At 39.1% G+C, this 17478-nt stretch overlaps 1 protein-coding gene across 2 annotated transcripts in view; it reads left to right on the forward strand.

The window, feature by feature from the left end:
* Arhgap32 (Rho GTPase activating protein 32) overlaps positions 1–17478 on the forward strand; it is a 230203-nt gene that overhangs the window by 104470 nt on the left and 108255 nt on the right. Inside the window, exons 3-5 of one of the 2 annotated variants that reach the window (XM_076924591.1) lie at positions 5432–5523; positions 6243–6284; positions 6614–6698. In XM_076924591.1, coding sequence (XP_076780706.1) covers positions 5432–5523; positions 6243–6284; positions 6614–6698 — 219 coding nt within the window. The remainder of the gene's footprint in view (positions 1–5431; positions 5524–6242; positions 6285–6613; positions 6699–17478) is intronic. The other variant, XM_076924592.1, reaches the window with a different exon arrangement.

Below are 17478 nucleotides of genomic sequence, written 5' to 3' on the forward strand. Positions count from 1 at the left end.
TTTAATGCTTCTGTGTGATGTGCATGTCAGAACAAGCATGTGTGTGCCATGGCATACATGTGGAGGTCAGAGGACAGCTTTGAGGAGTTGGTTCTCTCCTTGCACTATGGGTTCTGGGATTGAACTCAGATGGGCAGGCTTGTGCTGAGCCATCTCACTGGCCCATCTTATACACCTAATAATTTGAAAATGAGAATACGAGCTTTATAGAAAGCAGTTTGTTTTACTTCTAGGAAATATCCTTGGAGGGATATACTGCTTTCTTATTGCCACTTGAAGTAATCCCTCTCTGCCTAGCCATGAACATATAATTAGGATCATTTGTTTTACTTCATTTCTCTATTTTTAGAGAGCGCTGCTTTTCCCATTTTAATTTATTTTTACTGTTATTTAACTCATTTATGTGGCTTCAAGATCTCAAAATAGGAACAATCTGTCTTTTATCCTTTTTTCTGTCTTCCCCAATGACAAACATGTAAATTAGTTTTGCCTGCTCTTCTAATTTTTTTCAGAACAAAACACACATACATATCTATATTTGCTGTGTTTAAGGTTGCATGGTGAAGACTCCTTCACAGCAGTAGATGGAGTCTTCCTGATTGCTTTATAGCCATGATCAGCCCCTTGCATGGGCTCAGCATTGCTGTGCTCATCTGGTCCCCTGCTAATAGAAATCTCCAGTGTTTCTGATTCTTAGTTACTAGACATAGTCTTGGAAGAGAATAGCCCTTTATGCAGGTGACAGTTTGTACTTTTGCCAATGTAAGATGAAAATGGCAAAAAGAAAACCAGTCCTGTCTTGGTAGGATGTGATAGGACAGCGATGAGTGTCCTCAGCTTCCACGTCAGCTGTGTCGCCAGACACTCTTGTATGCAGACAGGTTGAGTTGTATCACATAAATAGTATATATTATGTCTGTACTGTAATGTTTACCCTGTTCATTTTAATTATTAGTAAGATGGAAATATATTGTACAGATTAAAAATATTATATCCCTCTTGCATTTCTGGAATAAAGTCAATTTAGTTATGATGTATTTTTATTAATAAAATGAGTTTGTTTTGCAACTGGCCTATAACTTTCTATTTTACTGTTGTCTGCCTTTTCACCATTTAATTTTTATTTATCTTTTAATGGAAGTCTAGTTTACATATGGGAAGTAACTTCTCCATATGTAATATTTATATACAAATACATACATACATACATGTATATACATATAAAATCATATATCACATGATTACACACACCTATATACATATATATACATATATATATGTATATAATTTTACTTGTTTTCTTGATAGATGAACAAGATCAAGATTTAAACATAGGATGTTATATAAAATTCAGGAAACTCTTGAATGCCTCTCAGTCAACCTTTCCTATCAGATGAATCTATTACTCCCATAAAAGAAATCCCACAACATGGATGTGCCTTTTGTGTTCGCATTCTTTTGCATATTTGATAGAATCTCACATGACCCTTTCTGCTTCTGTGATGGTTATTTCCATCTAGGACAACTTCATATTCTTCTTGTTAGATCTTATTTTTAGTGATGTCCTCACTGAAGTCTTGTCTTATTCTTCTTCTATAGTTTTTAAGATGACGTTTTAAAATTCTTCCCAACCATGGGTACTAGTTGTTAGGTCTAAGGTACTCCCAACCCCTTACTCCCACCCCCAATGGCAGTGCTGGTGGCATTGTCCTAAACAGAAGGACTTTGGCCAGATAAACAGAAGGATTGCTACTGAATAAACAGAGGCTTTCCTGGGGTTCAGCACAAAATGTAAGTAAGCATGCAGCGAATTCACCTCACTAGATCGTTCCATGGATAGAAAGAAAGACTTATTGGATGTTAAGTTGCTAAATCTATCTCTCAGGGGCCAGAGAGAAGAGCAAAATGGCAGAAACACAGATTCTATACGATAGCATGGCAGGGTCTTTGAGTTGATCCAGGCTGTTCAGATTGACCAGGAACTAGATGCCTGAGGCTATCGACCTTTGGGGGTAGATTAAGGGAAGCTCCTGGTAAACAGAAACCTGCCTTTATTTTTTAGTTTTTAAAATAAAGTTTAAGTCCTCATTGCCATACTTCCTCCAACAAGGCCACACCTCCTAGTTCTTCTAAACCTATCGGAGTTCCATTCCCTATTGAGTAAGCATTGGAATGTTTGAGGCTATTGAGGGCATTCTTATTCAAACTACCATACTGGCCATCCACCATATTCCTAAGCAATACAGTAAAAATCCACCTCCCAACTGTTATTTGGACCCACTCAACCCATTTATAAATCTCTTGTGTTACTTGACCTAGTATTATTTTCTCCTCATTAAGTTATTTTATGATCCCAAGTGTAGGCTTGTATACTGGAGGCTATCTGCAGAGATCTCTGGCCCGGCCAGGTGGGAGGATTCAAGCGAAGGGGAAAGGGCAGAAGCAGGGAGGGGGAATTGCCTCTGCTGCTGCTGCTGCTGCTGCTGCTGCTGCTGCTGCTGCTGCTGCTGCTGCTGCTGCTGTTGCTGCTGCTGTTGCTGCTGTTGCTGCTGTTGCTGCTGTTGCTGCTGTTGCTGCTGTTGCTGCTGTTGCTGCTGTTGCTGCTGTTGCTCTGAGCCTGTGCAGTGGCTGCGCTGGCTGCACTGACCCAAGCAGGGTTGAGTCAGCCAATGGCTGGCTAGCCAGCAAGGGCAGTGCAGGGGAGCTTCTGGTGGCGAAAGTTTCAAGAGAGCAGTCCCTTCTCTGACAGTGTTACATACAGCTCTTAATGACAGAAGCTCTCGGAGTAATTCTCACACCTTTATTCCTTCTGGATAGGATCTTATACAGTTTGGGGTGGGTTGGGGTCTGACAGTAGGTGCTTCCTCTTGGCTTGGTCTGAGATGTTAGGGATGCCTCATTTACATGTAGAAGGGCTTGTGGTTGCCCCTATGTGATTGATGGCCACAAATCTCTCTATGGGGGGCTGTGGCTATGTGATTGGCCTGGTGCCAGGAGCAGGCAAAGCTCTTATTGTTCCTTCAGGGTCCCTGGGGCTTCTAGCCTTAGCTCAGCAGTTCACCACCCTGTATCCATGTATTATCTTACCAGTTCTTATCCTTCATCAGTTATTCCCATGCTAAAATATCTTTAAATACCAACATAAAAACATTTAAAAAAGGAAAACGAGGGAATCACCTACTAGACAAGTTGGCAAACTTATTCTTAAAGGGCCATCTGGTGCATATTTTAGGCCTATGAGCCACAGTGTTCAGGCAGCTACCCAACTCTGACCAAATATGGCCATGATCCAGAAAAGGTTACTGCAAAAATCGGGGACCTACAAGTTGAGTTCTACAGCATTTGACCTATAGCCTGGTGCCCAGTGAAACCATTACTCAACCAGCTTTTGTGTGAAGTTGCCCAAATGGTTGCCTCATCTGTCTTGAAGGCTTAGAGCTTGTTTTGTTTTGTTGGCTTAGAGATACTGACTTTTGTGGTCTACGTTTTTATTTCACTGAATATATTAATTGATTGCACAGTTTTCATTTTCTATCCATAACAGAAGAGAGAAGAAAGTAGCAAATGAAGATATTTCACAATGACCAGAAACATCAACAGATGGCTCCAAGCGATAATGGCCCTATAGCCAACAGTGGAGGGAAGGCGACGGCCAGCACCGTTTTCACTCTTACCCAGACTAGAGATAAAAAGTGTGTGATGTCACAGCCAAGGAGTGAGCAGTGTGTTTCCTTACACTCTCACACATGTATACTCTGTTTCTCTCTCACACACAGAATGTACTCTCTCATACATGTACACTCTCTCATACATGTACACTGTCATACATGTACACACTCACACATACACACTCACACAGTGTACTCTCTCTCATATATGTACATATTCTCATACATGTATACTCGCACACATCCACACTCACACACATCCACTTTCTTTTACACATGTATACTCTCATACATGTACACACTCTCATATATACACACACACTTTCTCACATGTACACTCTCGCACACAACTTAAAAAAATCCAGAAAGATAGTTTCTTTCGTGCTTCTTTATTCCTTGAAAAGAATAAAGGAACACCTAAGAAGATTGGCCTTGAAATAGTAGGTCTTACAATAATAGTTAACATTGCTAAGGAGAAAAAACATCAAGAACAGTCAGTTCTGCTTGTGATAACATATCAAGAGTCAGTTCTTACAGGTTCACACAGTAACCTTATGGAATTGAAATATTTTTAACATTATTCAGACTTCACACTCATACACACATACTGACCAGTTTTTTCATAAGAAAAAAATTAATTTAGTTAAGGTTGTGATTCTTGAGCCAGGAAGCTAAATCAGGAAGAGTGTGAGTCTAAGTCCAGTCTGCGCTGCCTAGATTTTTGTCATTTCTTTTTCTTTTTAAGGCTGTGAAAGGTAGTAATTTTCTTCTCAGTGTACCTTGAGTGTGTATCTGATAATGCTGAACCAGGTGGCATGCTCTGCTTTTCTGTTCTCAGGATTAAGTTGTATTAAGCATTAATATTCTGATCTAGGCTTAAGCATGAATTTACTTATGATAGATACTTGGGCTTTAATTTTGTCTTTTTTTTTCCCGGACTGTTATGAAACTCTTGCTTTTAGATTTTTTTTTTTTTTAAATTAGACACCTGACTGTTTCACTAAATTTCAAAATCCTCTCTGAGCATTGTGCAGCCTGAGGAGTGTGCTGGCAGTACCACATACTGCCTTCAGGGCTTGAAGTGAGAAATACTGGTTGTTCCATTGTTCATAGTGCCATTCGTTGTAAAATGGGCCTCACTAGGTGGTAGTGACACATATCTTTTTTTAAAAAAGATTTATTTATTTTCTATGAATACACTGTTGCTTTCTTCAGACACACCAGAAGAAGGCACTGGATGCCATTACAGATGGTTGTGAGCCACCGTGTGGTTGCTGGGAATTGAACTCAGGACCTTAGAAGAACTGTCAGTGTTCTTAACCACTGAGCCATCTCTTCAGCCCCATAGTACCATTTTAAACTTTGGTTGTTAATTGTAAGGTAAACAGGATTATTTCTTTTTAGTAACTCCTAGGAGCTGTTTTAGTTTGTATTGAGAATCTTTTTTTTTTTTTTCGTATTGAGAATCTTAATAGCTGATTATAAAATTTTATGACATGAACTTGAAATTTCTTAATTTTATAGTAAACTTTGTTTTATATGGTATGTTCAGGTATTTAAATCTAATATTTTTGTTAGCTTATTCTGAATTGCTAATGGTCAAGTAAGTTCATAATTTAAAGGAAAATATGTAAAATCAAAACACGTTTCTCTTAGTACAGGTTGAGAAGAACTAGTAGAAATTTATCTGTAACCTGTTTTTATAAGAGGAGTCTCAACACTGACAGAATCACCATAGCTTTTCTTTTTCTTTTTTTCCTAAGGCAAGAGGAGCAGATGTCCCGGAGATCCCTGGAGATCTCACTCTTAAGTCGTGTGGCAGTACAGCGAGCATGAAGGTTAAGCATGTGAAGAAGTAAGTGCTGCCAGGAGTGGCCTCCAAGCACATTCTACAAATGGATGTCAGTTCTTCACTTCTTAAATAATATTTTATTTAGATCAGATCTTCCTATGCATATAACACTATATATTGTTTGTTAAGCCCTGCATTGTATTTCAACAGTGAACTGAACAGGTCTATGTGCAACTCACTTTCCTAAAAATATTCTTTATTTTTCATCCTTATATATTGTTGCTTACTGAGTTGCATTTGTCTAACTAGAACATCGAGAGCTGGCCTCTTTACCTCTGATGCTTAATCTCATTTGTTGAGGAAAATCAGCCTTTTTGGTTGAGTTATGGAATCCTAAGTTTGCTTTCCTGAAAGAGATATTTAGAGTTTATTGTTATATGGAATACCTGAATCTTTCCCTTTGTTTTTCTTTGTTTTCTTCTCCCTCTCCCTTTTCTTTTTCTTTCTTTTCTTTTTCTTTTTCTTTTTTTTTTTTTGAGACAGGGTTTCTCTGTGTAACAGCTTTGGCTACCCTGGAACTTGATTTGTAGACTAGGCTGGCCTTGAACTCTCAGAGATCTGGCTGCCTCTGCTTCTCAGGTGCTGCCACCACACCTGGCTCCTGTGTGTAGTTTTAACAGGAAACCCAGATTTTTCCCTTGGTAAAGGAGGACTAGACAGGGAAATAAACTTGATGTGTAAGTCTAGGAAAGACGAGGATAAAATGTTGGTTCTGTACCCAGGTCCACCCCTCCTGGACTGATGGGCTGTGACAACATTCACAGGTAAACTCTGCTGTGCTTTGTGTTGTGAACTTGCTGCTTTGCAGAAGCTGCCAGTTTCTAGTTACTTTGCCAAAAGTATGGCTTTTCTATGAGCATTGACTTGAGGCAAGATTAAGAGGCTCAGTGTTTTATTTTTGGTTCACATCTATCCACCCAGTGTAGTATCCATCTGGCTACCTGTGTTCTGAGCAGGTCTTAGTGTGTGTGTGTGGCTCACATGCATGTGCTTGTCAAGTAGTTTTGCTTGCATGAGCTCTGATGTCCATGATCTCTCGACTAATCTTTAGTCGTCAAGTATCTTGTTTCATACTTACCTTTATGTATTTTAGGTTACCCTTCACCAAGGGACACTTTCCAAAGATGGCTGAGTGTGCACATTTTCATTATGAGAACGTGGAGTTTGGCAGCATACAGGTATATTTGAAATATTTCCTATATTTTGAATTGAAATAAGTGATATTTATGTTATTTTGGTATTTATTTATTGCTGTACTTTTTTTCTTTCCTGTTTATTAGTACTTAATGCTATGTTGACATATTCTTTTAATCCCCACGCTAATGTGTGTCTGCTAGGGAATTCTTTTCCTCTTTGTTAGTTTTCATGTCTATGTGTCCATGGGTTTGCACTGTAGCTTTGTGTTCTGGAATTATGCATCCTTGCGACCACTACCTTGGTTGAGTTTTGAAATCTGGAAGATTGCAGCGCTCCCACTTGATTCTAGTGTTTTGGTTATTGTTGTCCTCAACATTCTCACTTGGCATCAGATGGAACACTCTGCTCATAAGTCAGCAGCAGCTTAATGTGAAAAATGAAAGATTTAAAGAGGGCAGGTTTTGATTATTTTTTTAAAAATGTTTTCCCAGGGCAACAAAAGCTATTTTGTTTGTCAAGATAGTTGAATAGGAAAAAAAAAAAAAAAAAGACCTTGATTTTACACACCACATAGAGAAGTTTGCCACCTGCTAATTTAATTCTGCAGGGTCCAGAAGTCACCCAGGAGTGATTATATGTGTCACAGTGTGCTACCTTTCCCAATTGCATCTTAAAGCCTGGTTAGGTGGGTTTGATCTGTAAGATTTATGGAAGCCCAGGATACTCTGCTTCAGGTAATTGACAGTTCAAGATGCAACAGAGATTTTTAACAATTGACTGCAAGTCGCCGAAGAAAGGGTATTTTTTTTTGTTTGTTTGTTTAATACTTGTGTCTTTAGTTACTTTTTTTTATTGTTGTGAAGAGATACCATGACCAAGACAACTTATAAAAAGATCATTTAATTTAGGGCTCATGGTTCCAGAGGGTAGTAGAGTCCATGACCATCATGGTGGGGAGGGGAGCATTTTGGTAGGCAGGCATGGTACTGGAACAGTAGCTGAGAACTTATATGTTGAGACAATAACCAGGAAGTAGAGAGAGAGCGAAAGAGAGAGAAAGAGAGAGAGAGAGAAAGAGAGAGAGAGACAGAGACAGGGAGAGAGACAAGAGAGAGAGAGAGAGAGAGACAGGGGGAGAGAGAGAGAGAGAGAGAGAGAGACAGAGACAGAGACAGAGACAGAGACAGAGACAGAGACAGACAGAGTACAAGAGCTCTAGAGCACTAACTGGGAGCTGCATAGGCCTTGAATTGTCAAAGACCACTAGTGTCACACCTCCTCCAAGGCCAACCCCCCTTTCCTTCCCGAACAAACAGTTCTACCAACTGCAGAACGAGCATTCAAACATGTAAAGTTATGGAAATCATTCTCCTTTAAACCAAAAATGATAATTTTGTTACAGAAGAGCCATTAAAGAAGTTAGTACTAAAGATACTTTTCATTTTGTGACTATTAAGTGCTCGAGTGACTTAACTTCCTTGCATAGCTTCACAATTATTTCCTGGTAAACTTACTTTGTAGGTGTGTGTGTGGCTTTTGTTTGTTTTCTTTTTGGTCTTTACAACATTGAGATCCCAATACATGTCACAGACACTAGGAAGAGAACAGTAATTTAGAGATCTACAGCAACACTGAGAAAAGCATTTAAAGTGTTGGCATTATGTAACAGGCCAGACGGCTTTAAGGTCTCTGATTTTAAAACAAAACCAAAACTGTTATTGATAAGCATATAGAATGGAATTACAGGCTTTAGTTAGTGTTAGCCTTTCTATTACGAAGTTAGGAACTTCCTGATCTTGAGCAAGCAGGTCTTTGTGTTTCATTTCCTTCATTGCTCAGGTGCATGGGGTTATATTATAGTACCAAACTTGCATGTTTTGTTTTTTGATTGAAAGTTGTATAGTCTCTCTCTCTCTCTCTCTCTCTCTCTCTCTCTCTCTCTCTCTCTCTCTCTCTCTCTGTGTGTGTGTGTGTGTGTGTGTGAGTGTGAAAGAGATATAGATTAGGTATAGTACTCAGCTGGGTTTGACTTTTCTGAGATAGTGTTAGTGGCTGATTAGAAGGTTCAAATCTCTTAAGTGAAGAACTGTGTCATGAAGGAAAATATCAGTTAGACTTTCTGCTGGACACTCTCCCCTGTTACACTTATTTCTGTTCTTATGCTTCTGCTGTCAACTAGAAGAGAAAAGAGGAGGGAACAATGAATGCTAACTTGCTTCGTCATCCTTCTACAGTGCATGAGTGAGGGTTTTCAGGAGTATGCTGGTGTGTCAGGAAGTTTCAGGAGTGTGGGTATGGGGTCAATTCATAGGAACCGGCTTTGTTCACCTTATGAGTTAACTCAAAATCTTCCATTATGTGTTGGCCATGTTCCATTTGGATGCATTCCTCTTGAGAAGCCACTCCTCTTAGTTTTGTCCAGTTTGTTTTCTGCCTTTGGAGCAGGGTCTTTCCAACCACTTCTCTCAGGTTCTGTGTCTGATGTGGTTCAGCCTGAGTCATATCTAGGAAGGAAACATGAGTTTCCATGAGCTGAGTTTCATAGTAAAAAAACTGTAACAGCCACCTGGCTTGGCTTTGTTGGTGATTTTTGATTTGCTATTTGGGTTTTAGCTTGTATATAGTTTAGTCTGGTTGAATGCCATTTATAGGAAAACTAAACACAGTAATATTGACCTTCAAACGGTTCTACATTATTTCATACGAACAGTTAAAATAAGGGTTGTTTGTCTCAGTTAATCTCTTTATCACTTCATAAGCACATTGCTTTCTATGGTAGGTAAACCCTAGTACACCTGATCCTACGCATATTTTAGGTAAATGAATCTCTTATGTGTAATTGAATATGAGATTGAAAATACATTCTGAGGAACAAATAAGAAAACTCGATAGAATGTGCCTAGAAGAACTGGTCAGTCTTGCTGGGCAGCTCTGTTACTTGTCAGTAGGCTGTGCACACTGTTGGTGACTGGCTCAGGTGTTATGTTCTAATATGTCCCAACTCTGGAACACTTCTTCAGTCATTTGCCTTCTTGGTTTAAACTTTGATCTTAGGAAATTCTTTGGGACTTACAAATTTCTGTACATTTATATTTCTCAGCTCTTAAAATCATGTAATTATACTTGGCTGTCATTCCCTGGAATGATGGAAGATGTCAGTGTTTATTGGCCATTGCTGCTCTTGTGGGGCCTGATCCTAAATATGGTTTGTATACTCAGTCAGACTCCACTGGAGAAAACTGCTTTTGGGTTTGTTAACCATTGACGGTTGGAGTGACTTCTGGGTTAGGAAGATGGCTTGTGTCCATTTCCCCTTCCAGGAGCAGCAGGATCTCATTTGCTTGGCCCTGGACAGTTGCTGCCGTAGTCTCTGAGTTCAGATGTCCATCAGTCCTTCTGTGTCTGGACTGCACTGTTTCTTGGTGTCTTCTGTCCTCACTGGCTTCTACACTCTTTCCGTCTCTTCTTCCTCAGTGTTTCCTGATCCCTGACTGGAGGGGTTTGATGGAGACATCACATTTATTGCTGAGTGTTCTAAGCTCTCTCACCCTGCACGTTGTCTAGTTGTGGCTCTCTTTTATTAGTTCCCATCTACTGTAGGGAGAAGCTTCTTTGATAATGGCTGAGCCAACACTGGTCTATGGGTATAGCAGAACATTGTTAAGAGTCATTTAATTTTTATTCTTTAAACAGAACAGCAGTGTTTGTTTTTCCCCTAGTTCCATGGCTGATCTCTGGGTTCTTGGCAACCCAGGCAGTGTTAGGCACAGGTTCTATCCCGTGAAGTGGGCCTTAGAAGCCGATCAGATTGCGGTTGGTTACTCCTACAACTTCTGTGCCACTTTTGCATCAGTATATTGTGTGGGCAGTTACCTTTGTTTTGCCACTGTAGACTAAAAAATTAGGAAACTGAACCAAAGTCTGGTCTTCTAAGTTTTGTTCCTCAGGTGTTTTGTCACAATGGTGAAAAGTTGACTTCTACACATGTAAGAAGGGAGATAAACAGTGCAAGTGCAAGTTAAAACTTCTGTTCTCTCTTCTGTTAACTACTGTGTATCAATTTGAATTTTTAAAACTTTATAGAATATATGGTAAAATCTATAGATATAGCTGTCTTGACAGCTAGCCATCTAGCGGTGTCATTTTTAAAACAGAAGTGTGTTCTGCTGTATGCACTGCCCTGAAACATGTTTCTGTACTTGAAAAAAAAAAAAAAAAGAATATTGGGGGAAGTCTGTCATTCCTGTAAGCGTGGAATTCCCTCTTTTTACAGCTCCATGTGTATTAGTTACTTTTTAGTTGTCATAGAATACAGAGACCAAGGCAGTGTACAGAGGTGATGAGTGTTTAATTAAGCTGTGGTTCTAGAGGGTTCCAGCAGACATGGCAGCAGTAACAGCTGAGAGCTCACATCTGGAACCACATCTACTAAGCTGGGAGGATGACTTGAGATTGGTGGGTGACTTTTGAAACATCAAAAGCCTGTAGCTAGTTACATACTAACTCCATCAAGACCATAGCTCTTAAACTTACCCAGCCATCTCTAACCAGCAGGTGACCAAGTAGTCAGATATTTGAGTCTGTGGAGGCCATTCTCATTTAGATAACCACAACATGCTATTTTATCTTATTTTTTAAAAAGCACTTTCTTTTGTTTTATGTGGGTTTTATCTGCATGCATCTATATGCACTATGTGTGGGCTTGTGTTCACAGAGGTCAGAGGTGTTGGATCCCCTGGAACTAGAGTTAGAGATGTGTGCCACCTCACGGGTACTGGTAACTTAGCAGTCCTTTGAAAGAGCAGCAGGTGCTCTTATCTGCATACAGTCTCTCAGCCCCACTTAAAAAAAATTGTACCACAATTTATTTAGTTATCTTCTTAATAGGTACTCTGTTTATTCATCTGACTGTGGATCACGGAATATGTATTCGTAGACTATTGAGATTTATTAAGTTTTTTTTTGGGGGGGGGCAGGCTGTTTTGTTTTAGTGTAGTGATCTCCCTACTCTGCAGGGGTGCATCGTGAGCCCTCTAGTGGATGCCTATAATAGTACACGTTTCTTTATACACTGTCTTTTTCCTATGAAAAAAAAGCTTAATGAATTAATTAATTTAGATTTTTTTTTGAGACAGGGCTTCCCTGTGTAGCCTGGCTGTCCTCAAATTCATTCTGTAGACCAGGCTGTCCCATAATTCAGAAAGATCTGCCTGTCTCTACCTCCATAGGATTAAAGGTATGCACTACTACTACCTGGTGAAAAAAGTTGAATTTAAAAATGAGGTGTAGTAAGAAGATAACAATAGTAAAAGGTCAGCAACAACATAATAAAATAGGATAATTGCAGTAATATATTTAATAAAATTGCTAGTATCTACATTTATGTTTTTGAGCCATTAGTGCATAAAATAAAGATTATGAGTCCTGCAGTACCACGGCAATTAATCTGATAATGGGAAGATGACTGAACAGCAAGTGGCTACATACTACACAATGCAAGTCTACAATGGATGCTGCATGTGTAGTAGGGCAGGACAGCACACTGTGTGTCACTCTGGTCAAGTCATACAGCTGAGGGCTCCAGCTGCATTTGTGTAACTTTCCAGGTAGTGTCTTTGCACTTGGAAGGCATGGGTGCCTGAAGCTGCAGGAAACTACACCACATACAAGAGCAGGGTGGGTGGGGTGTTAATCTATGCCACTTTGTAATGGGGGCAATGATACTGTGTTTTGCTCAACATCCATGACAGTAGCAGGCATTGTTAACCTTTTTGTGTTTTGTTCATAGAACTGGTAAACTAAGGTAATTCATTTCATTGTTTTTCTTTAGCTAATGAATGACGTACCTCACAGCCTGCCTTTCTTTTTCTGTATCTTAGAATACTATATCTTAGAATACTATATATCACTATATCTTAGAATACTTTATTTTTTCTTTTTATTATCATTCTTGTTGTTTTCCTTGTCTTAGCTGTGGTCTGGAACAGGACTAGACAAGCCAACAAACTATAGTCTGGAAATAGATACATGTGTATCTATATTTTATATATATCTATATCTGTCTATGTATACATCTGAGTTGGCAGCACTTAAGCATTGTGTTACAGAAATAGGGTGAGCTCCTGTGTTGTTTTTTGTCTCTCGTCTGGCACAGTGACCTCAGATAGATTACCTAAGAGTCCTGGAAGACCTCAGCAGATTGTGATGCTGGTGTGATGGGGTGGTGAGCCATGTGCTGTGTTCTCATTGCACTGTACTTTCCTGACCATAGGCCAGATTGTTACTTAATCTTGGTTTTTCATTCTTTATCTTCACGTGGGGATTCCTTGATGCACCCTTGGTGCTGAGTAATGGTAAATGTTTCTTTCAGCTAAGAAACTGTCTATGAACTGTAGATCTGATTTAAAGAGCTGAGATGTGGCATGGTGAAAGGGAAAGGGCCATGGCAGCAGAAGGCAGGAAGGCTGTGCCATGTTGTGTTAGTCTGCTTCCACCCAGTGTGAGTAGCCGTTTTAAATAATTAGTAGAAATGCAGAGTTTCTTCTAGAAATAGATTGTTCCTACATCTTTACAGTCCTGAAACATGCTCTGTTATGTTACACGTGTTTTGAAAACAGAGTTCTTTTATCACTCTGCTAATATTTCATAGACTGGTCTCTGCCTAAGTTTGTCGTCCCCCCCCCTTTTTTTGCTTCTTTTTAATAAATATCCTGGAATAGTTGGCATTAATTAGAGCTGTGTGTTATTTGAAGGGTTCTTAAGTTTTTCTGTTGAAACCTTCCCAATAAAGGCTTTAGTCTTTAATTAATATTTCAAGTTAACATTTAAGATTGTTTTAATTTGTTTTTGCCTTTTAAAAATGTTAGCTTTTATGTTTTATATTAAGAAAAGTAAGTACCTGTCTTGCCTTTTTAAATTTGCAAAATAGTCTAAAAATTAAGTCTAACCAGAAAGCAAGTTTTTAGTCTTAATTTGTCATTTTTCAAAATATTAGTTTTAAAATATATTGTCTATTTATTTTGATTGTTAAGTATATTTTTTATTTTCTGCTTTTTCTGGATAAGAGTTAAGTAAAACATATTTACTAGTACTTACCTAACAAAAACTCTTTGCCATAAACCACTCTTTCCTCTATATTTTTCATTAATATTACCCTTCTAATGTCATACATCTTTTCTTGAGAGAAGTACAATACTATAGGAATTGTTAGTAATACGTGTACTTTATCTGGGTGCATTGCTGGGTTTTTAACCCAGAGCATTACTTAACATTAAAGTTGTGTTCCACCCACTGATTTTTAATCTGTACATTCAGTGTTTTGTATTTTTCTTTGAATAGTACTTTGGTGGCTACAAACTACGATTGTTGATACACCAGTGTATTTTGTTTAGGGAAATTAAAATATAAAAACAAAAAGACAATTGCTATCTTCTTTAGGCAAGATGGTGGTCCCCAGCTCCTTGGAGATAACCAAATTAGTGCTGAGTTTAGTTCTGACAGTGGCTGAGCATACTGTATTACAGCCCAGAATTCTTGGGCAACACAAGTGTGTACTATGCTGCTCCCAGCAACTTTCATTGTACTTTTTCAAATTGTAGTGTCTCATAAACAAAAGTAACAGTTTACCCAGATGTCACAAGATATTTTTGGTGAGAAGGAAAACAGTCCCCTGCAGCATTTACAGAAGCAATGGATTACACTTTTTATCAACCTGAAGCTGGATTCTTCCTCTGTGCTCTATGTCATCGCGCCATCTAGTGTTAGAATGGTACATTGAATCAATCTGTCTTTTTACCCAAGGTTTATGTATACTGCTAAGTAACCTCAGTGCAAGGTACAGATCAGGTTTAGTCAGAAACGTGGCATGGGAAAGTGTAAGTTTTAACACCCGTGTCCTGAGCTTTCCCTGGAGGAGCCTGTGCAGGCAGCTGAGGAGAGCAGCTGTGTTTCCTCACTAGACAGGCAGGGAAGTGTGATCTTAGAACAGTGAGAACTAATAATACACATTTATTTTGAAGCCTGGATTTGTATTTATTTTGAGACAAGATTTTATTCTGGAGCCCAGGTAGGTCTAGAACTTACAGTGTAGTCTAGGCTGGCCTTTTCTTTTGACTCTGACTACAAAAAGCAGAGTAAAATGTTTTAGACTGACACATTGGCTCTAGACTTCCCTTCATCTCTCCTGGAGGGAATTAAAGGCAGGGCCTCTCTAACACTGAGATGTATTCACAGCCCTGTAGTTTCTTTTAAAATAAGGTAATCTGAATAATTCATTTTACCTGTTGACACATGGTCTCACTGCTTCACGACAGTGTCAGTAAAGGAATTTGAGATAAGTGTTTCGTAAGAACTTAATGCTGCAGCCATTCTCAATGTTCCTTCATAACTAGAAAACAGTAAACAGGTACAACTCACCACAGCTTTCACATGCCCTGGTTGGAAACTTACACAGGCTGCATTGTTGCCTCCACTATCTGAAGTAAGTTCTTTAACATCCCTGGCCCTCAGTTTTCTCATTTGTTCAAAAAAAATAAATAAATAAAAACATCTATCTTAGTCACTTCACAGAATCCTGTGAGGAGTGAGATGAGAGTCAAATATAGAACCAGATTTTCTAGCACTCTCTGAAATATTTTAGACAGAAATTATTTTTTCATTCATTTATTTATTTTATGTGTGCATAGACGTGTACCCATGCATATGCCCTGGTGCATGGGGGATAGCCGAGGACAACTTGTGGGAGTTGGTTCCCCTCTTTGCCCATTTGTTTCCCAGAGACTGAGGCCAGATCATCTCACTTGTTTTGATGACTGAGGGTGATGATGTCAGGACTGAGGTGGTAAGAGTAACTTAGCAGTGTGCTTTCTTCAGGGATTCTTCCTATCCTTAATTTAGTTTTCCCTAAACCAAGACAGATGGGAAATACAGCTCTCAGCTCATAGTCTTATGTACACGCTATAGTGATATTTTGTCTGAGAGAAAAATCATTGTTGGATAATTGAAATAAACTCATACTGAGTTTGCAGTGTCACCGTCATCCAAGGCCTGGATTTCTAACTGTGTATGAGTTATAAAAGTCTTTGGATTATGAAAAACATATATTCCAGAGTCATAGTTTATCATGAAACTTACCAAATTAATTAAATATGCTTGGAACAAAGTATTGTTCATCCTGAAACTGTGGAAGGTGCAAGATATTACTCTATAAGCTACTGTGTTGGCTTACTACAGTTACAGACTCAAAACAGCAGCACAGACCAGGCTGTGTACTCATAGGGTGACTCGTGTTGCTGTCTTGTGTGGAAGGAGATGAGAAACAAGCATACCTTATGTTTGGGATTTTGTAGTACAAGAGAGAAACTTGCACATATGAAACTTGGAGTTTAGTTTAGGATACATGTACTCCTACCCAACATTCCCTTTGCTGTGGGGGGAGGGAGAGAGGGATGCAGGGTGTGTGAGGGGGAGTGTGGAAGTGTTTGTGGGGGAGGGAGAGGGGTAGGGGTAGGGGTAGGGGGAGAGGGAGAGGGAGAGGCCTTACTCTCGAATCTGTGCACCTTCTCTGAGGAAAAAGAAACCAAGAGCTCTATTTGCAAGAATCCTGAAATGTGAGCACATGGCTCGGGTGGAAGGCAAGGCTCAGTCCTCAGTCTCAGGACGGTTTCATTGCCCAGCCTTCCCTTAACCTGGTGCCAGTGCTCTTTGTTCAGAAGGCCCGACAATGCAAAGACTTGGAAGTATTCACAAAGCACTGCTTTCTGTGAGTCACAGTGGCACTTGAGTGATTGTTGTTGTCATTTGTTTGTTTTTACATTTGTTTTTATATCTGTATACCATGTATACTGATCAGAGTGTGTGTGTAGTGTTTAGACATGAATACATTAGTTGCTTCATTTATACTTGTCTGAGGAGACAGTGATCTGCTGATGTTTTCTTAGTAGGCACAGTAAAATGCACACAACATCTCTAGTCTTTCTGTAATATGTTTACTGTGTATTGATATTTGGCCCATATACAGAATTAGTGCTTATCTGCTTGTTAAAGAAATGTGATCCCGTGGGTGTTTCTTAAACCAGTGCTCTAAACTGGTAGAGCAACTACCCAGTGCTCTAAACTGGGTGTTTGGGTATTATTTTTAGTGTTGGGTGTTAGGGGATGGAGTATTATGTGGATGGATCATTGAATAGTGCACATCAGAACTTGTTCTCACATCTCTGCATCTCCTGTGGGCTGCTTCCATGAAAGGAGGCTTGTTTACAGTCTGTACAACACAGATTCTGCCACTACTACCCACCTGTAGAAGATGAACGAACGAGAGGAGAAAGCTGTGTGCTCTTTGCCATCTGTTGATTAAGCTTTGAGGAATGACTTTTGCTGGGACCGGGATGTTGTGTTTTCCTCTGCTTTATGCTGTTCCCTTCCATGCTTCCTGTTGAGAAAGGACTTTCTGAACACTTGAGGCTGCTGAATAGAGTTGTATTTTTAAAAAAAATGATGTTGGTTTCCATGGTGATAAAAAGTAAAGCGAACACAGGAAACATCATTCCAAAGATAGAGTTGGAATGAATTTAGAAACATGAGCTTTGAGAGTTGTGCTAGCTATTTCTAATAAGGATTGATATATTTTATTTTTTTTAAATTGAAAGGAGTAAAAAATTATTTAAATTACTGAGTTTTATTAACTTTCTGTGGGTAAATTTAACTCATTGTTTCAGTGTGGTTTTGGTATTTCCAAAACCACATGAATTGTTCAGACCTGGGTGTAGGATGTCTTAAAAAGCATAGTTCATTTCCAGATAGCTTTCTTTAATACCTTGTATG

The sequence above is a fragment of the Arvicanthis niloticus genome, chromosome 26 (genome assembly GCF_011762505.2).
Source record: "Arvicanthis niloticus isolate mArvNil1 chromosome 26, mArvNil1.pat.X, whole genome shotgun sequence".
Classification (NCBI taxonomy): domain Eukaryota; kingdom Metazoa; phylum Chordata; class Mammalia; order Rodentia; family Muridae; genus Arvicanthis; species Arvicanthis niloticus.